This window comes from Ailuropoda melanoleuca, chromosome X (genome assembly GCF_002007445.2).
Source record: "Ailuropoda melanoleuca isolate Jingjing chromosome X, ASM200744v2, whole genome shotgun sequence".
Taxonomy (NCBI): Eukaryota; Metazoa; Chordata; class Mammalia; order Carnivora; family Ursidae; genus Ailuropoda; species Ailuropoda melanoleuca.
In genome coordinates this window covers 61,421,405-61,434,196 of record NC_048238.1, presented here as the reverse complement: position 1 = coordinate 61,434,196, position 12,792 = coordinate 61,421,405, and the positions used below count along the sequence as shown (strand labels likewise).

At 35.0% G+C, this 12,792-nt stretch overlaps 1 protein-coding gene across 1 annotated transcript in view; it reads left to right on the top strand.

The window, feature by feature from the left end:
- Window positions 1–12,792, top strand: part of RPS6KA6 (ribosomal protein S6 kinase A6) — a 206,870-nt gene that overhangs the window by 67,592 nt on the left and 126,486 nt on the right. Inside the window, exon 3 of the mRNA XM_034649643.1 lies at window positions 11,138–11,254. Coding sequence (XP_034505534.1) covers window positions 11,138–11,254 — 117 coding nt within the window. The remainder of the gene's footprint in view (window positions 1–11,137; window positions 11,255–12,792) is intronic.

The following is a 12,792-nucleotide window of genomic DNA, read 5'->3' as shown; positions in this document are numbered from 1 at the left end:
CTGAGGGAAACAGCAGCCAAAACACAACAGCAGAGTGCACACAGCCTACACCAGATACAGTTTCTGAAGTACCTGGTCCTGGAAGCACTAGGACTTCTTCTTAATATAGCCAATACTCCCAGGAGCAGGAAGTATAACAGACTTTCCTAACACAGAGAAGACAGAAAGCTATACAAAATGTCAAAATGGAGGAATTCATCCCAAAAGAAAGAACAAGAAGTCAAGGATAGGGATCTCATCAAAACAGATAAAAATAATATGCCTGAACCAGAATTTAAAACAACAGTCATAAGGATACTAGCTGGGCTAGAGAAAAACATACACGACACCAGGTGTCCCTCACCACAGAGTTAAAAGACCTAAAATCTAGTCCAGGCAAAATAAAAAATGCTGTAGCCAAAATGTGAAATTGACTGGATGTAATGACCACAAGCAGGGAGCAAGCAGAAGAACAAACAAAATTATAACGAAGGTAAAGTTGTGGAAAATAGTAAAGCTGAAAAGAAGAGGGAAAGAAAAATATTGGATCACTATGTACACTTAGGGAACTCAGCAACTATATGAATCATAGTAACATTCATATCATCGGAGTCCCAGAAGAAGAAGAGAGTGAAAAATGGGCGGAAGGTTTTTTTGAGGAAATTATAGCTGAAAACGTCCCTAATCTTGGGAAGGAAACAGACATCCAAATCCAGGAGGCACAGAGAACGTCCATCAAAATTAAAAGCAGGCTAACACCAAGATAGATCATACTTCAATTTGCAAAATATGGTGATAAAGGTAAAATCCTAAAAGGAACAAGACAAAAAGAAGTCCCTAACTTACAAGCAAAGACAAATAAGATTAACATCAGATCTCCCCACAGAAATATGGCAGGCCAGAAGAGAGTGGCATGATATAGTCAACATGTTGAATGGGAAAAAAAATATGCAGCCAAGAATGCTTTATCCAGCAAGGCTGTCATTCAGAATAGGAGATATAAACAGTTTCCCAGATAAAAAGTAAAGGAGTTTGTGACCACTAAACCAGCCCTCCAAGAAATATTAAAGGGGACTCTTTGAGTGGGAAAGTAAGACCAAAAGCAACAAAGACTAGAAAGGAACAGAGAACATCTCCAGAAACACCGACTTTACAGGTAATACAATGGCATTAAATTTCTATTAATAATCACTCAATGAAAATGAAGTAAACTAATCAAAAGTTATAGGGTATCAGATTGGATAAAACAAAACAAAACAAAACAAGACCCATATATTAGCTGCCTAAAAAGAGACTCATTTTAGACCAAAGGACACCTGCAGATTCAAAGTGAGGGGATGGAGAACCATTTATCATGGTAATGGATATCAAAAGAAAGCGAAAATAGCCATACTTATATCAGACAAACTAGATTTTAAACCAAAGACTGCAACAAGAGATGAAGAAGGGCACTATATCAACAAGAAGACCTAACAATTGTAAATATTTATGCCCCCAAATTCAGAGCACTGACATAATAAATCAAATAATAACAAACATAAAGAAACTCATTGAGAATAACACAATAATAGTAGGGAAATTCAACACCTCACTTACATCAATGGACAGACCATCTAAGCAGAAAATCAACAGGGAAGCAATGGCTTTGAATGACATACTGGACCACATGGACATAACATACATTTAGAACATTTCATCCTGAAGCAGCGAATACACATTCTTTTCACGTGCACAGGAACCATTCTCCAGAAAAGATCACATACTGTGTCATGAATCAAGCCTGAACAAGTAGAAAAAGATTGAGATCATACCATGCATATTTTCTGACCACAATGCTATGACACTGGAAGTCAACACAGGAAAAATTTTGGAAAGACCACAAATACATGGAGGTTAAAGAGCATCCTACTAAAAAAGGAATGGGTTAAAAAGCACGAATGGGTTAACCATAAAATTAAAGAAGATGTAAAGTACATGGAAGCAAATAAAAATGAAAAGACTATGATCCAAACCTTTGGGATACAACAATATCAGTCATAAGAAGGTAGTATATAGCAATGCAGGTGTACCTCAAGAAGCAAGAAAAGTCTCAAGTACACAACCTAACCTTACTCCTAAAGGAGCTAGAAAAGGAACAGCAAAGAAAGCCTAAATCCAGCAAAACAAGAGAAATAATAAATATTAGAGCAAAAATAAGTGATATAGGAACAACAACAACAACAACAAACAGTTGCAGAAATCAATCTAACTAGGAGCTGATTCTTTGAAAGACTTAATGCAATTTATATACCCCTAGAAAAAACTTACGAAAAAGAAAGAGAACATGCCCAAATAAATAAATCATGAATGAATGAGGAAAGATCACAACCAACACCACTGAAATATAAACAATTATAAGAGAATATTATGAAGATGTATATGCCGAAAAAATTTGGCCACTGGAACAAATGGATAAATTCCTAGAAACATATAAACTACCAACACTGAAAAACACTGAAACAGGAAGAAATAGAAAATTTGAACAGACCCATAGCCAACAAAGAAATTGAATCATTAATCAAAAATCTCACAACAAACAAAGGTCCAGGGCCAATTGGCTTCCCAGGGGTATTCTACCAAACATTTAAAGAAATAATACCTATTCTTCTCCAACTATTCTAAAAAATAGAAATGGAAGGGAAACTTCCTAACTCTTTCTATTAGGCCAGCATTACCTGGATAGCAAAACTAGGCAAAGATCCCACTAAAAAGAGGTACAGGCCAATATCCCTGATGTACATGGATGCAGAAATTCTGAACAAGATACAAATCAAATTCAACAGTACATTAAAAGAATTATTTGCTGCAATCATTTGTATCTATTTCTGGCTGTAAAGTGGTTCAGTATTCACATATCAATCAATATGATACACCACATTAATAATAGAAAGGACAAGAATCATATGATCCTCTCAATAGATACAGAAAAAGCATTTGATAAAACACAGCATCCATTGTTGATAAAAAACTTCAACAAAGCAGGAGAATAGGTAATTTACCTCAGTGTCCTAATGGCCATATATTAAGGACACACAGGTAATATCATTGTCAATGGGGAAAAACAGAGTATTTCCACTTTGGTTAGGAACAGCAGTGGGATGTCCTCTTTCACCATTGTTATTTAACATAGTACTTGATGTTCTAGCCTCAGCAGACAACAAAAAGAAATAAAGGGCATCCAGATCAGCGAGGAAAAGTCAAACTTCCACTCTTTGCAGATGACGTGATACTCTATGTAGAAATCCTGCAAGACTCCACCAAAAAATGTTAGAACTGATATATGAATTCATCAAAGTCACAGGATACAAAATCAAGTACATTTGCATTTCTATACACCAATAATGAAGAAGTAGAAACAGAAATCAAAGAATTGATCCCATTTACAATCGCACCAAAAACCATAAGATACCAAAGAATAAACCTAACCAAAGAGGTAAAAGAAAGGTACTCTGAAAACCATAAAACTCTAATGAAAGACATTGAAGATGACACAAAGAAATGGAAATACATTTCATACTCATTCACTGGAAGAAGAAACATTGTTAAAATGTCTATACTACCCAAAGCAATCTACATATTTAATGCAATCCCTATCAAAATACCACCAGCATTTTTCACAGAACTCTAACAAACAATCCTGAAATTTGTATGGAACCAGAAAAGACCTGGAATAGCCAGAGGAGTGTTGAAGAAGAAAACCAAAGCTGGGGGCATCCCAATGCCTGACTTCGAGCTATAGTCATCTTCAAGCTGTAGTCATAAAGACTGTACAGTGCTGGGACAAAAACAGACACACAGATCAACGGAACCTAGCAGAAAACCGAGAAGTGGACCCACAACTATATGGTCGATTAATTGTCGGCAAAGCAGGAAAGAATATCCAATGGAAAAAAGTCTTTTCAACAAATTGTGTTGGGAAAACTGGACAGCCACATTCAGAAGAATGAAATTGTACCACTTTCTTACACCATACACAAAACAAATTCAGAATTTATGAAAGATAAAAGACCTAAATGTGAGACAGGATACCATCAAAATCCTGAAGAACACAGGCAGTAACCTCTTTGACATTGGCTTTATCAATATTGTACTGTACGTTTCTCTTGAGGCAAGGGAAACAAAAAAGTAAAAATGAACTATTGGGACTTCATCGAGATAAAACTTCTGCACAGTGAAGGAAACTAAAAAGCAGCCTACAGAATGGGGGAAGATATTTGCAGACGACATATCTGATAAATGGTTATTATCCAAAATCTATATAGAAATTATCAAACTCAACACCCAAAAAGCAAGTATTCCAATTAAGAAATGGGCAGAAGACATGAATAGACTTTTTTCCTAAGAAGACATGCAGATGTCTAATAGACACATGAAAAATTGCTCAACATCACTCATCATCAGGGAAAGACAAATCAAAACTACATTGAGATACTGCCTCACACCTGTCAGAATGGCTAAAATTAACAACGCAGGAAACAACATATGTTGGTGAGAATGTGGAGAAAGTGGATCCCTCTTATACTGTTGATGGGAATGCAAACTGGTACAGCCACTCTGGAAAAGAGTATGGAGGTTCCTCAAAAATTAAAAAATATAACTGCACTATGACCCAGCAATCACACTATTAGGTATTTATGCAAAAGATAGAAGAATGCTGAGTTGATGGGGTGCATGTACCCCGATGTTTATAGCAGCATTATCAACAATAGGCAAATTGTGGAAAGAGCCTGTGTTTCCTTCAGCTGATTAATGAATAAAAAAGATGTTGTATATGTATACAATAGAAGATTACTCAGCTATAAAATGAATGAAGCTTGTCATTTGCAATGACGTGGATGGTGGTAGAGTGTATTATGCTAAGCAAAAATAGAGAGAGATAAATACCATATGATTTCACTCATGTGGAATTTAAGAAACAAAACAGGTGACTATAGAAGTGGAAGAAAAAAAATATAGGGAGACAAACCATAAGAGACTCTTAACTATGGAGAACAAACTGAGGGTTGATGGAGGGAGGTAGGTGGGGGAATGGGCTAAATGGGTGATGGGTATTAAGGAGGAAACCTGGGATGAGCCCTGGGTGTTATATGTAAGTGAAGAATGATTAAATTCTACTCCTGAAAGCATTATTACAATATATGTGAACTACTAGAATTTAAAGAAAAACTTGAAAAAAACATAATGCAGTATAAAAAATACTGATAATGTGATAAGGGGAAAATTTCTGCAAAAGAAAAAAATTCAAACCCTGGTACTATAGATATGCAAAACTCTTTGATAAACAATTATTGTTCATCTAAATATTGATGCCTAGCCAATAGAAGGTGTAGTTATGCTATACCACAAGGGATGCAAAGATAAATAGTATAAATAATTCAATAACTTCAATTTCTGTAGGCATTTTGTGGATTTCAACAAATCTGAAATAGATAGGGTAGGTTTTATTGCCATTTTATAGATGAGGGAATTGAAGAGCTGATCCTGGTAAATAGAATAATCTAAGCCAAGTGGGAACTAGTTTGCCACCCTTGTTTGGTTTTCAGTTAGTACAAATTGATACTATTTTCCTAACCTAAATATTCTGTAATTACTTTCCAATATGTACATTATTTGAGGTGTTTTGTTCACCGTGGTCATGTTTTGACATTTACGTTTTATTACTTTTAGGCCTATTTCAAAGTATGCTGATACTTAGCTTTGTTTTCAATGATCCTGGATTATTCACTGCATGAGAAGAGTACATCAAACTGCTTTCCCAGATCTTTGCATGTACATTTTAAAAAATCCACAACTACATGCTCTGGAATTTCTGGGTGATCAAGAATTCTGGAATTTCTATCTACCCAGAAATATAGCAAATGTTTGAACAGATGGATATTGCATTGTTACATAAAACCCAAACAATTATGCTTTAAACTTTCTCTTCTTTATTTTCACTTTTTTATTTTAATTCCATTATAGTTAACATACAGTGTTATATTAGTTTCAGATGTACAGTACAGTGATTCAACAATTCTGTGTATCACCCAGTGCTCATCATGACAAGTGCCCTCTTTTTTCCCTGTCATCTATTTCACCTATCCCCCACCACCTTCCCTCTGATAACCATCAGTTTATTCACATAATTAAGAGTCTGTTTCTTGGCTTCTCTCTCTCTCTCTGTTTTCCTCTTTGCTCATTTGTTTTGTTTCTTAGATTCCACATATCAGTCTGTCTGACTGACTTACTTTACTTAGCATTATACTCTCTAGGTCCATCCTCTTATTTTGTTTTGACCTGTTTTCTGGAGGTATCTATGCTTAGTACCATAGTCCTAGGAAGTAGCTATAATAGCATTATATAGTATGATTTCCTAATAAATTTTCTTCAGCTTCTTTTTCACATTAACAGGTGATTTCAGATCAGTTGTCAAAAGATTGGAGCAGTAGTGTATTTGGCAGTTTGTTTTGTACTCTATCAGTATATTTTTCCAGTGTTACAGCATTGTTGGGCCCTTGAATTAAAAAGATGATTACAAATTGTAGAGGTCAGAGCATACTATTTTGGTTGTGAGTGAGCCTTCATAATTTTTATATTTATCAACAATTACTATGATATCCAAAAACAACAACAACAACACCACTAACTCACAATCATCCTTGTCTCAATTTGTCATATGATGTTGGAAAGAACCGTGGTTCCTATTCAAAGTTATTAGATCTTAATTTCACAGTAGCAACTTTCTTTATAGAGATCAACTATAATTAGGTACTATGTATAAGTTTGCTAGGGCTGCCATAACTAGATACCACAGACTAGCTTAAACAGCAAATTTATTTTCTCACAGTTATGGAGGCTAGCAGTTCAAGATTAAGATGTTGGCAAAGTTGGTTTCTTCTGAGGCCTCTTTCCTTGGCTTGTAGATGGCTGTCTTCTCACTGTGCTTTCACATGTTTTTTCTTCTGTGTGTGTCTATGTCTTAATCTCCTCTTCTGATAAGAACAACAGTCATATTTGATCAGGGTCCATCCTAATGTCCTTATTTTACCTTAACTACCTTTTTTAAGGCCCTGTCTCTGAATAGTTACATTCTAAGGTACTGGGGGTTGAGACTTCAGCACATGAGTTTTGAGGGGAAACAATTCAGCCCATAACATATTGTGTACCTTTTGTTTCATTAAAGGATGTGATATATCTGACAAAATTTGTTATCCACAAGTCCACATTTTATCTCTGTGTCCCCAGTGGGTAGCACAGTGCCTAATACATGTGCTCCATGAATGTTGTTGATTTTTCTGAATGAGTGAATAATTAAAAGATGGTTTGTATGGGAAGATTATGTAATATATCACAACTTTATTATACCTGGATAGAGAAAATTTTTTGAAGATGATTCGCTTTTAGGAGAAAACAAATGGATTGCTGATAGGTACATTACTATCTTATTTCAGGCTAGAATGCTACCAGTCTAAAGCTTTTGGAATGGTGCAGAACCAGAAGAAAGTGAAATAGAGGAAGGAAGGAGGGCTGCAGATGACACAAAAATAATGTTTTAATAGTAAACATCAGTAAGTATAGCCTTGGAGAGGCTGAGAAATGTTAGGAAGTAGATAAGAATGGGCTGGGGAGGAGATGAATAAGAAAGACCAATATTGGAAATGATGACACAGAGAGTATCAGATAATTTGACATTAAAAAAAAAGAGTACATGCATATTATAAAACACTTCTGTAATAAGTAGCCATGTGTGTATGTGTGTGTATTTGTGTGGATATCTATATTTATATACCTATATAACTGTATCTTAGAAGCACCTAAATAGTACTTTTCAATCCTGAACATGTATCAGAATCTTCTGGGGAGGTTTTAAAAAATGTTACATCTCACCCTAGTTCTACTGAACCATAACCTTTGAGGGTGGGACTCAAACATATGTATTAAATAAATATTTATTTTACTAGTGATTTTTATTTGTAACTAGAGCATTGTAAGCTACTGTTTGCTTAAAGGCAAACTGGCCATAATTTAGTAACATAATGCATAGTAGTTGCTTGCTCAGGAACATATGTTTTTATTAGAGAAGACAGATGGCCAAAGAGTAAGTTAATATCAGCGTTTTTAAAAAAGTACAGATTCTGGAGCCATTATGCCCTTCATTTATATTGAGTACAACACAGTATAATAAAAATACTGACCATGAATAATCTGGGAAAATGTTTATATTCCTCACACTTTAAGGAAAAATGCTTATTTCATTAAATTTGGAAATAAAGTCAGTTCTGTTCAAAACTGACCCAATTCCATTATCCAGAATGGATTTCCTGTTTCCCTATTTCCTTTATATATTAAAAAATTAATTCTGGATACATACTTTTCTGTTTTTTCCAAGGCATTTAAAAATAATTTTGAGGTTTTTTTTACTAGTTAGTTTATCTTTAAAATATTTCTTTTTACAATTGAGAATAAGCTGATGGTTGCCAGAGGGAAGGGTAGCTTGAAGATGGGCAAAATGGATGAAGTGGATTGGGAGATACAGGCTTCCAGTTACGGAATGAATAAGTCATGAGAATAAGAGCTACAACATTAGCGAATATAGTCAATGGTATCGTAATAGTGTTGTATGGTGACAGATAGAAGCTACACTTGTGGTGAGCATAGGATATCATATAGGATGGTTGAATCACTACCTTGTACACCTGAAAGTAATGTAACATTGTGTGTCAACTATACTCAAAAAACAGTAAATACTATATACATATATGTGTATATATATACACACATATGTTTGTGTGTATAAAAATTAAAACAAGTTTTTCTTCATTCCCTTTTTTTTGAAATTGTGTGGATTTCTGTGGCTGTCCGCCCCCATAAAATCAAACAAGTATTGAGGTAAGCCTTAGGAATGCAGAGATGAATGTGATAATACCTGAATTCAGGAAGCTTACAGTCTAGTGGGAAAGAAAGACAAGGTAGTGAGTTATTAGGAAACAGTGGAACAATGTTTTATGGTGGCTATCCACTGGGAAAGTGGTCTTTTCTAATCTAGTAGCATTTTCATGTTGGAAACTTCTTATGGTAATGCTGCCAAAAATTGAAAGACATATTTTTAAAGGATGGGCATCTGTGGATTTTAATTAAGAGAAGAAGAGACATTGGGCAGACACTTTCATTTGGAAGACATTCTTAGGTTTGGTGAAACTAACTAGAGTATAGTTGTTTCCTTGGTGACAGTAACTAGAATAGACTACGGTTGTTTCCTGGCTCTGAACATTTTTAAAAAACCTAATGTCATCATGACCCATGTTTATAATGATGATCTTAAATGGCAGAAGCTAAAGTACTTATACATAAAAATGCTGTACTGTGTTCAAGATAGAATCACAGATTTGTGGGAACCTTAAAGACCCATCTAATATAACCTGTGGGTCATGTGAGTATAGTGAAGTAGAATAGTTTGTGATTTGGCCAGAGCTGCTTACCTTACCATGGCAGAGCTAGGAGCAAAACTTAGTCTACTGACTCTTCTACTAGTGTTCTTTCAGGTGGAGAAAAATTCCAGTACATGTTTTTATTATATGCTCCAAAGACCAGTAGTACATTCATAGTATTTAGTGAAAACTCCTTTAAACATAATATTAAGAGTATACAGTCTGATGTTGCTTTTGGTATACACATATTCTTTTGGAAATGTGCATACAGATATGCTGTACTTTAATCCCAGAATGGTAGCTGCAAAGCATATGTATTTTCATTAAAAAAAGTTTTTTACTTTTTTGGGGAAACTCCCTCTCATAGCTACTTAGGAGTCTGCTGAAATACTATTTTAATGTATAGTGAACATCCATGGACATACTTTTAGAACTGATTCTTCATTTCTGGCTGATTAGTGGCTACGGATACCTAACGCTAAAATTCCTTTGCCTATCCTCATGAGAGAGTGAATGTTTGACTACTTGTGTAACATGGAAGTTATTTTAACTGCCATGAAGTCTAGTTTACTTGGGATTCTGCTCATGGCCATTTTAGCCATAGTCAGTATTTATTTATCAGTCAATTAATGCATGAATTGATTGAGAATATTCTTGACATCCAGACCAGAATTAATATGGTGTTCTGGAAAGCTACCAAGACTTCTAGACATTGTGATTAACTGGTCATGTGAACTTAAACTCTGTGGGCCTCAGTTATTTCCTCTATACAGTTAGAATGTTAGATACTATATCCCAGCTCTTATTATTTTGTGATATGCAATACATTTGAGGGTTTTTTTCATACTAGCTACTGTGTTTCTCTAGGGACTAGAATTACACCTCACTTGAGTGTAATCTTAATCTTCACAGCTGAATAGAGTCCTACATCAAAAAGCATAAACACTCCCTGGGTGTCTTCTTTTCTGCCTGACCTAGGTGGTAGGAAATCTGGCATATAATTTACATACAAAGTTTCAATAGAAATAGGGTCATGGCCTGGAAACATTTGTTCGGGCTTTGCAGATTTTGTTTGCCTATAGCCAGTTTTTCTTTTCCATGTTGTAGCTAGTTGGACATTTAAACATTTATATATCAGTAACTACTTTAAAGGCTACTGAAATTCCATTTCAAAGAACTTTTGAAGCTTACATATTTTGCCATGGCCTATAACTTACAAGGCTTTATCTGTCTCTTGACTCTCTGCAGCCACCTTATAATTTATACTCCAGGGAGGGTCTTTTGTTTCTTAAGTAGGCTCCACACCCAACGTGGGCCTTCCTTGAACTCATGACCCTAAGATTGAATCACATGCTCTATGAACATTAAGAATTGCATGCTCAACCAACTGAGCCAGTCAGGCACCCCTCCAGTGAGGGTCTTAAAACTGTTAGTTGTTGATGTTTTTCTTCTGTCAGTGCCTAGTTGGAAGGGAAACCTGAAGCATAGATTTTATATGTTTATATTTACATGCAATTATATAATAGGGGTGGTGGTGTATCTCTATGTTTTAGAAAACAGGGAAGTGAATATACCGGTGACCCATAAAATTCTGTGTTAAGGTGAAAGGGTCGGATAGTCAGTTAAATTCTGTTGTGATTTCTGGTGCTAAATGGAGCTGATCATTAGATGTTGCAACTGGATTTGAGTGTTGTTTGGATTTCTTTTTACAGGATGAAGGAGTTGTTAAAGAAATCCCTATTACTCATCATGTTAAGGAAGGATATGAGAAGGCAGATCCTGCACAGTTTGAGTTGCTCAAGGTTCTTGGTCAGGGATCCTTTGGGAAGGTAATAAATGCTTTATTCCACAGTTTTTTCTCTTCTAAACATTCCACCAAAAAAATGTACACATAGAAATTTGGAAAATATGCCATTTCTAAATTTGTCAAAGGATACACACAAAGGTAACTCTCTAATTTTACTCCTTTTATTTCTGTTGTATTTTTAGTCCCATTTTTTTATACTTGTCTATAACAATCAGTGTTTTCTAGTACCGTAGGCCCACTCATTTCATGCTATTTATTAGCTGCCTAAATCAAAGTAGTTTGATTTTTTTTAAAAGTCTTCGTTGTTTCTATGTTCATATGCTGGCATGATCACAGCTTGCTTTTTCCTAGTGATTTTATCTATATTCCTTAGCTCTATCATAAAAGTCAGAATGTATGTACCAATTCATATATGAGTTCATGAATTCACCTATCATCTGTTAAAGCAGTATGTATGTAAATTACAGCAGGGGCAAGTACTGGGTGACATATGGATGATGTGAAACTCCTGCCTTCAAGGAGCTTAAATTTCAAGGGAGAGAGCAAAATTGAGAAAGATTAACTCTGAAATCATTATTAAAACTGTTTATTAGGTGCTTACTGGTAGATGATTCTCAGAAAGGTATAGGTCTAGTTCTTGACTTTTGTACAGCTAACATCTAGGACATGAAAGTTACTGTACACACACAGTAATTAACAGCCCTTAAGAAAATAACAACAACAACAATTTAAGGGGAAAAAGATAAGGAGAACAACTAATTTGAGGGTAGCTGAGATTTAGTTTCAAAGAGGAAAAGTGAGAAACATACTGAGAGCTTCAGAGGGGAGGGTGTGGGGGAATGGGATAGACTGGTGATGGGTAGTAAGGAGGGCACGTATTGCATGGTGCACTGGGTGTTATATGCAGCTAATGAATCATCGAACTTTACATCAGAAACCAGGGATGTACTGTATGGTGACTAACATAATATAATAAAAAAACATTAAAATAAAAAAAATAAATAAAAAGGGGGGAAAGTAGGGCAAGTGAGCATGATTATTATGATCTGAATCATTTTAATGAAAGATGTTTATTGAACATCCAGGATGTGCACATTTGTAAAAGCAGTATTAGTGAATATAAAATTAACATTGATTGTCTTAAAGTAACCTGGTATCTGCGTGGTATAGAATGTAACATATGAAATGCAGAGAAATGTTTTCAGGACACAAAAAAGACAAATTGGGGTAGATTATGGTTTGACAGTAAACTGGTACAGGAGGTGTCTGAAGACGAGTACTGAATACTTGTACTGGGGAGAATAAAACTAGAAAGAGCTTTTAATAGATTGTCTGTGGGGGTGTGTTTATAGAACTGACCTGTAGAGTAGGCATGTGCATTTTGCATACCTGTATGGTTTTTTTTTTTTAATTTCTAAAAGTACAGTATTCTCTTAATTATTTTACATTGTATTTTTATTATGTTAATTTTAGAGGAACAGAGATGAAGTTCTTTCATATCCCAAATGTATAAATGCTTAAATATCAACCTTAAAATTTCACCAGGCAAATATTTCAAGC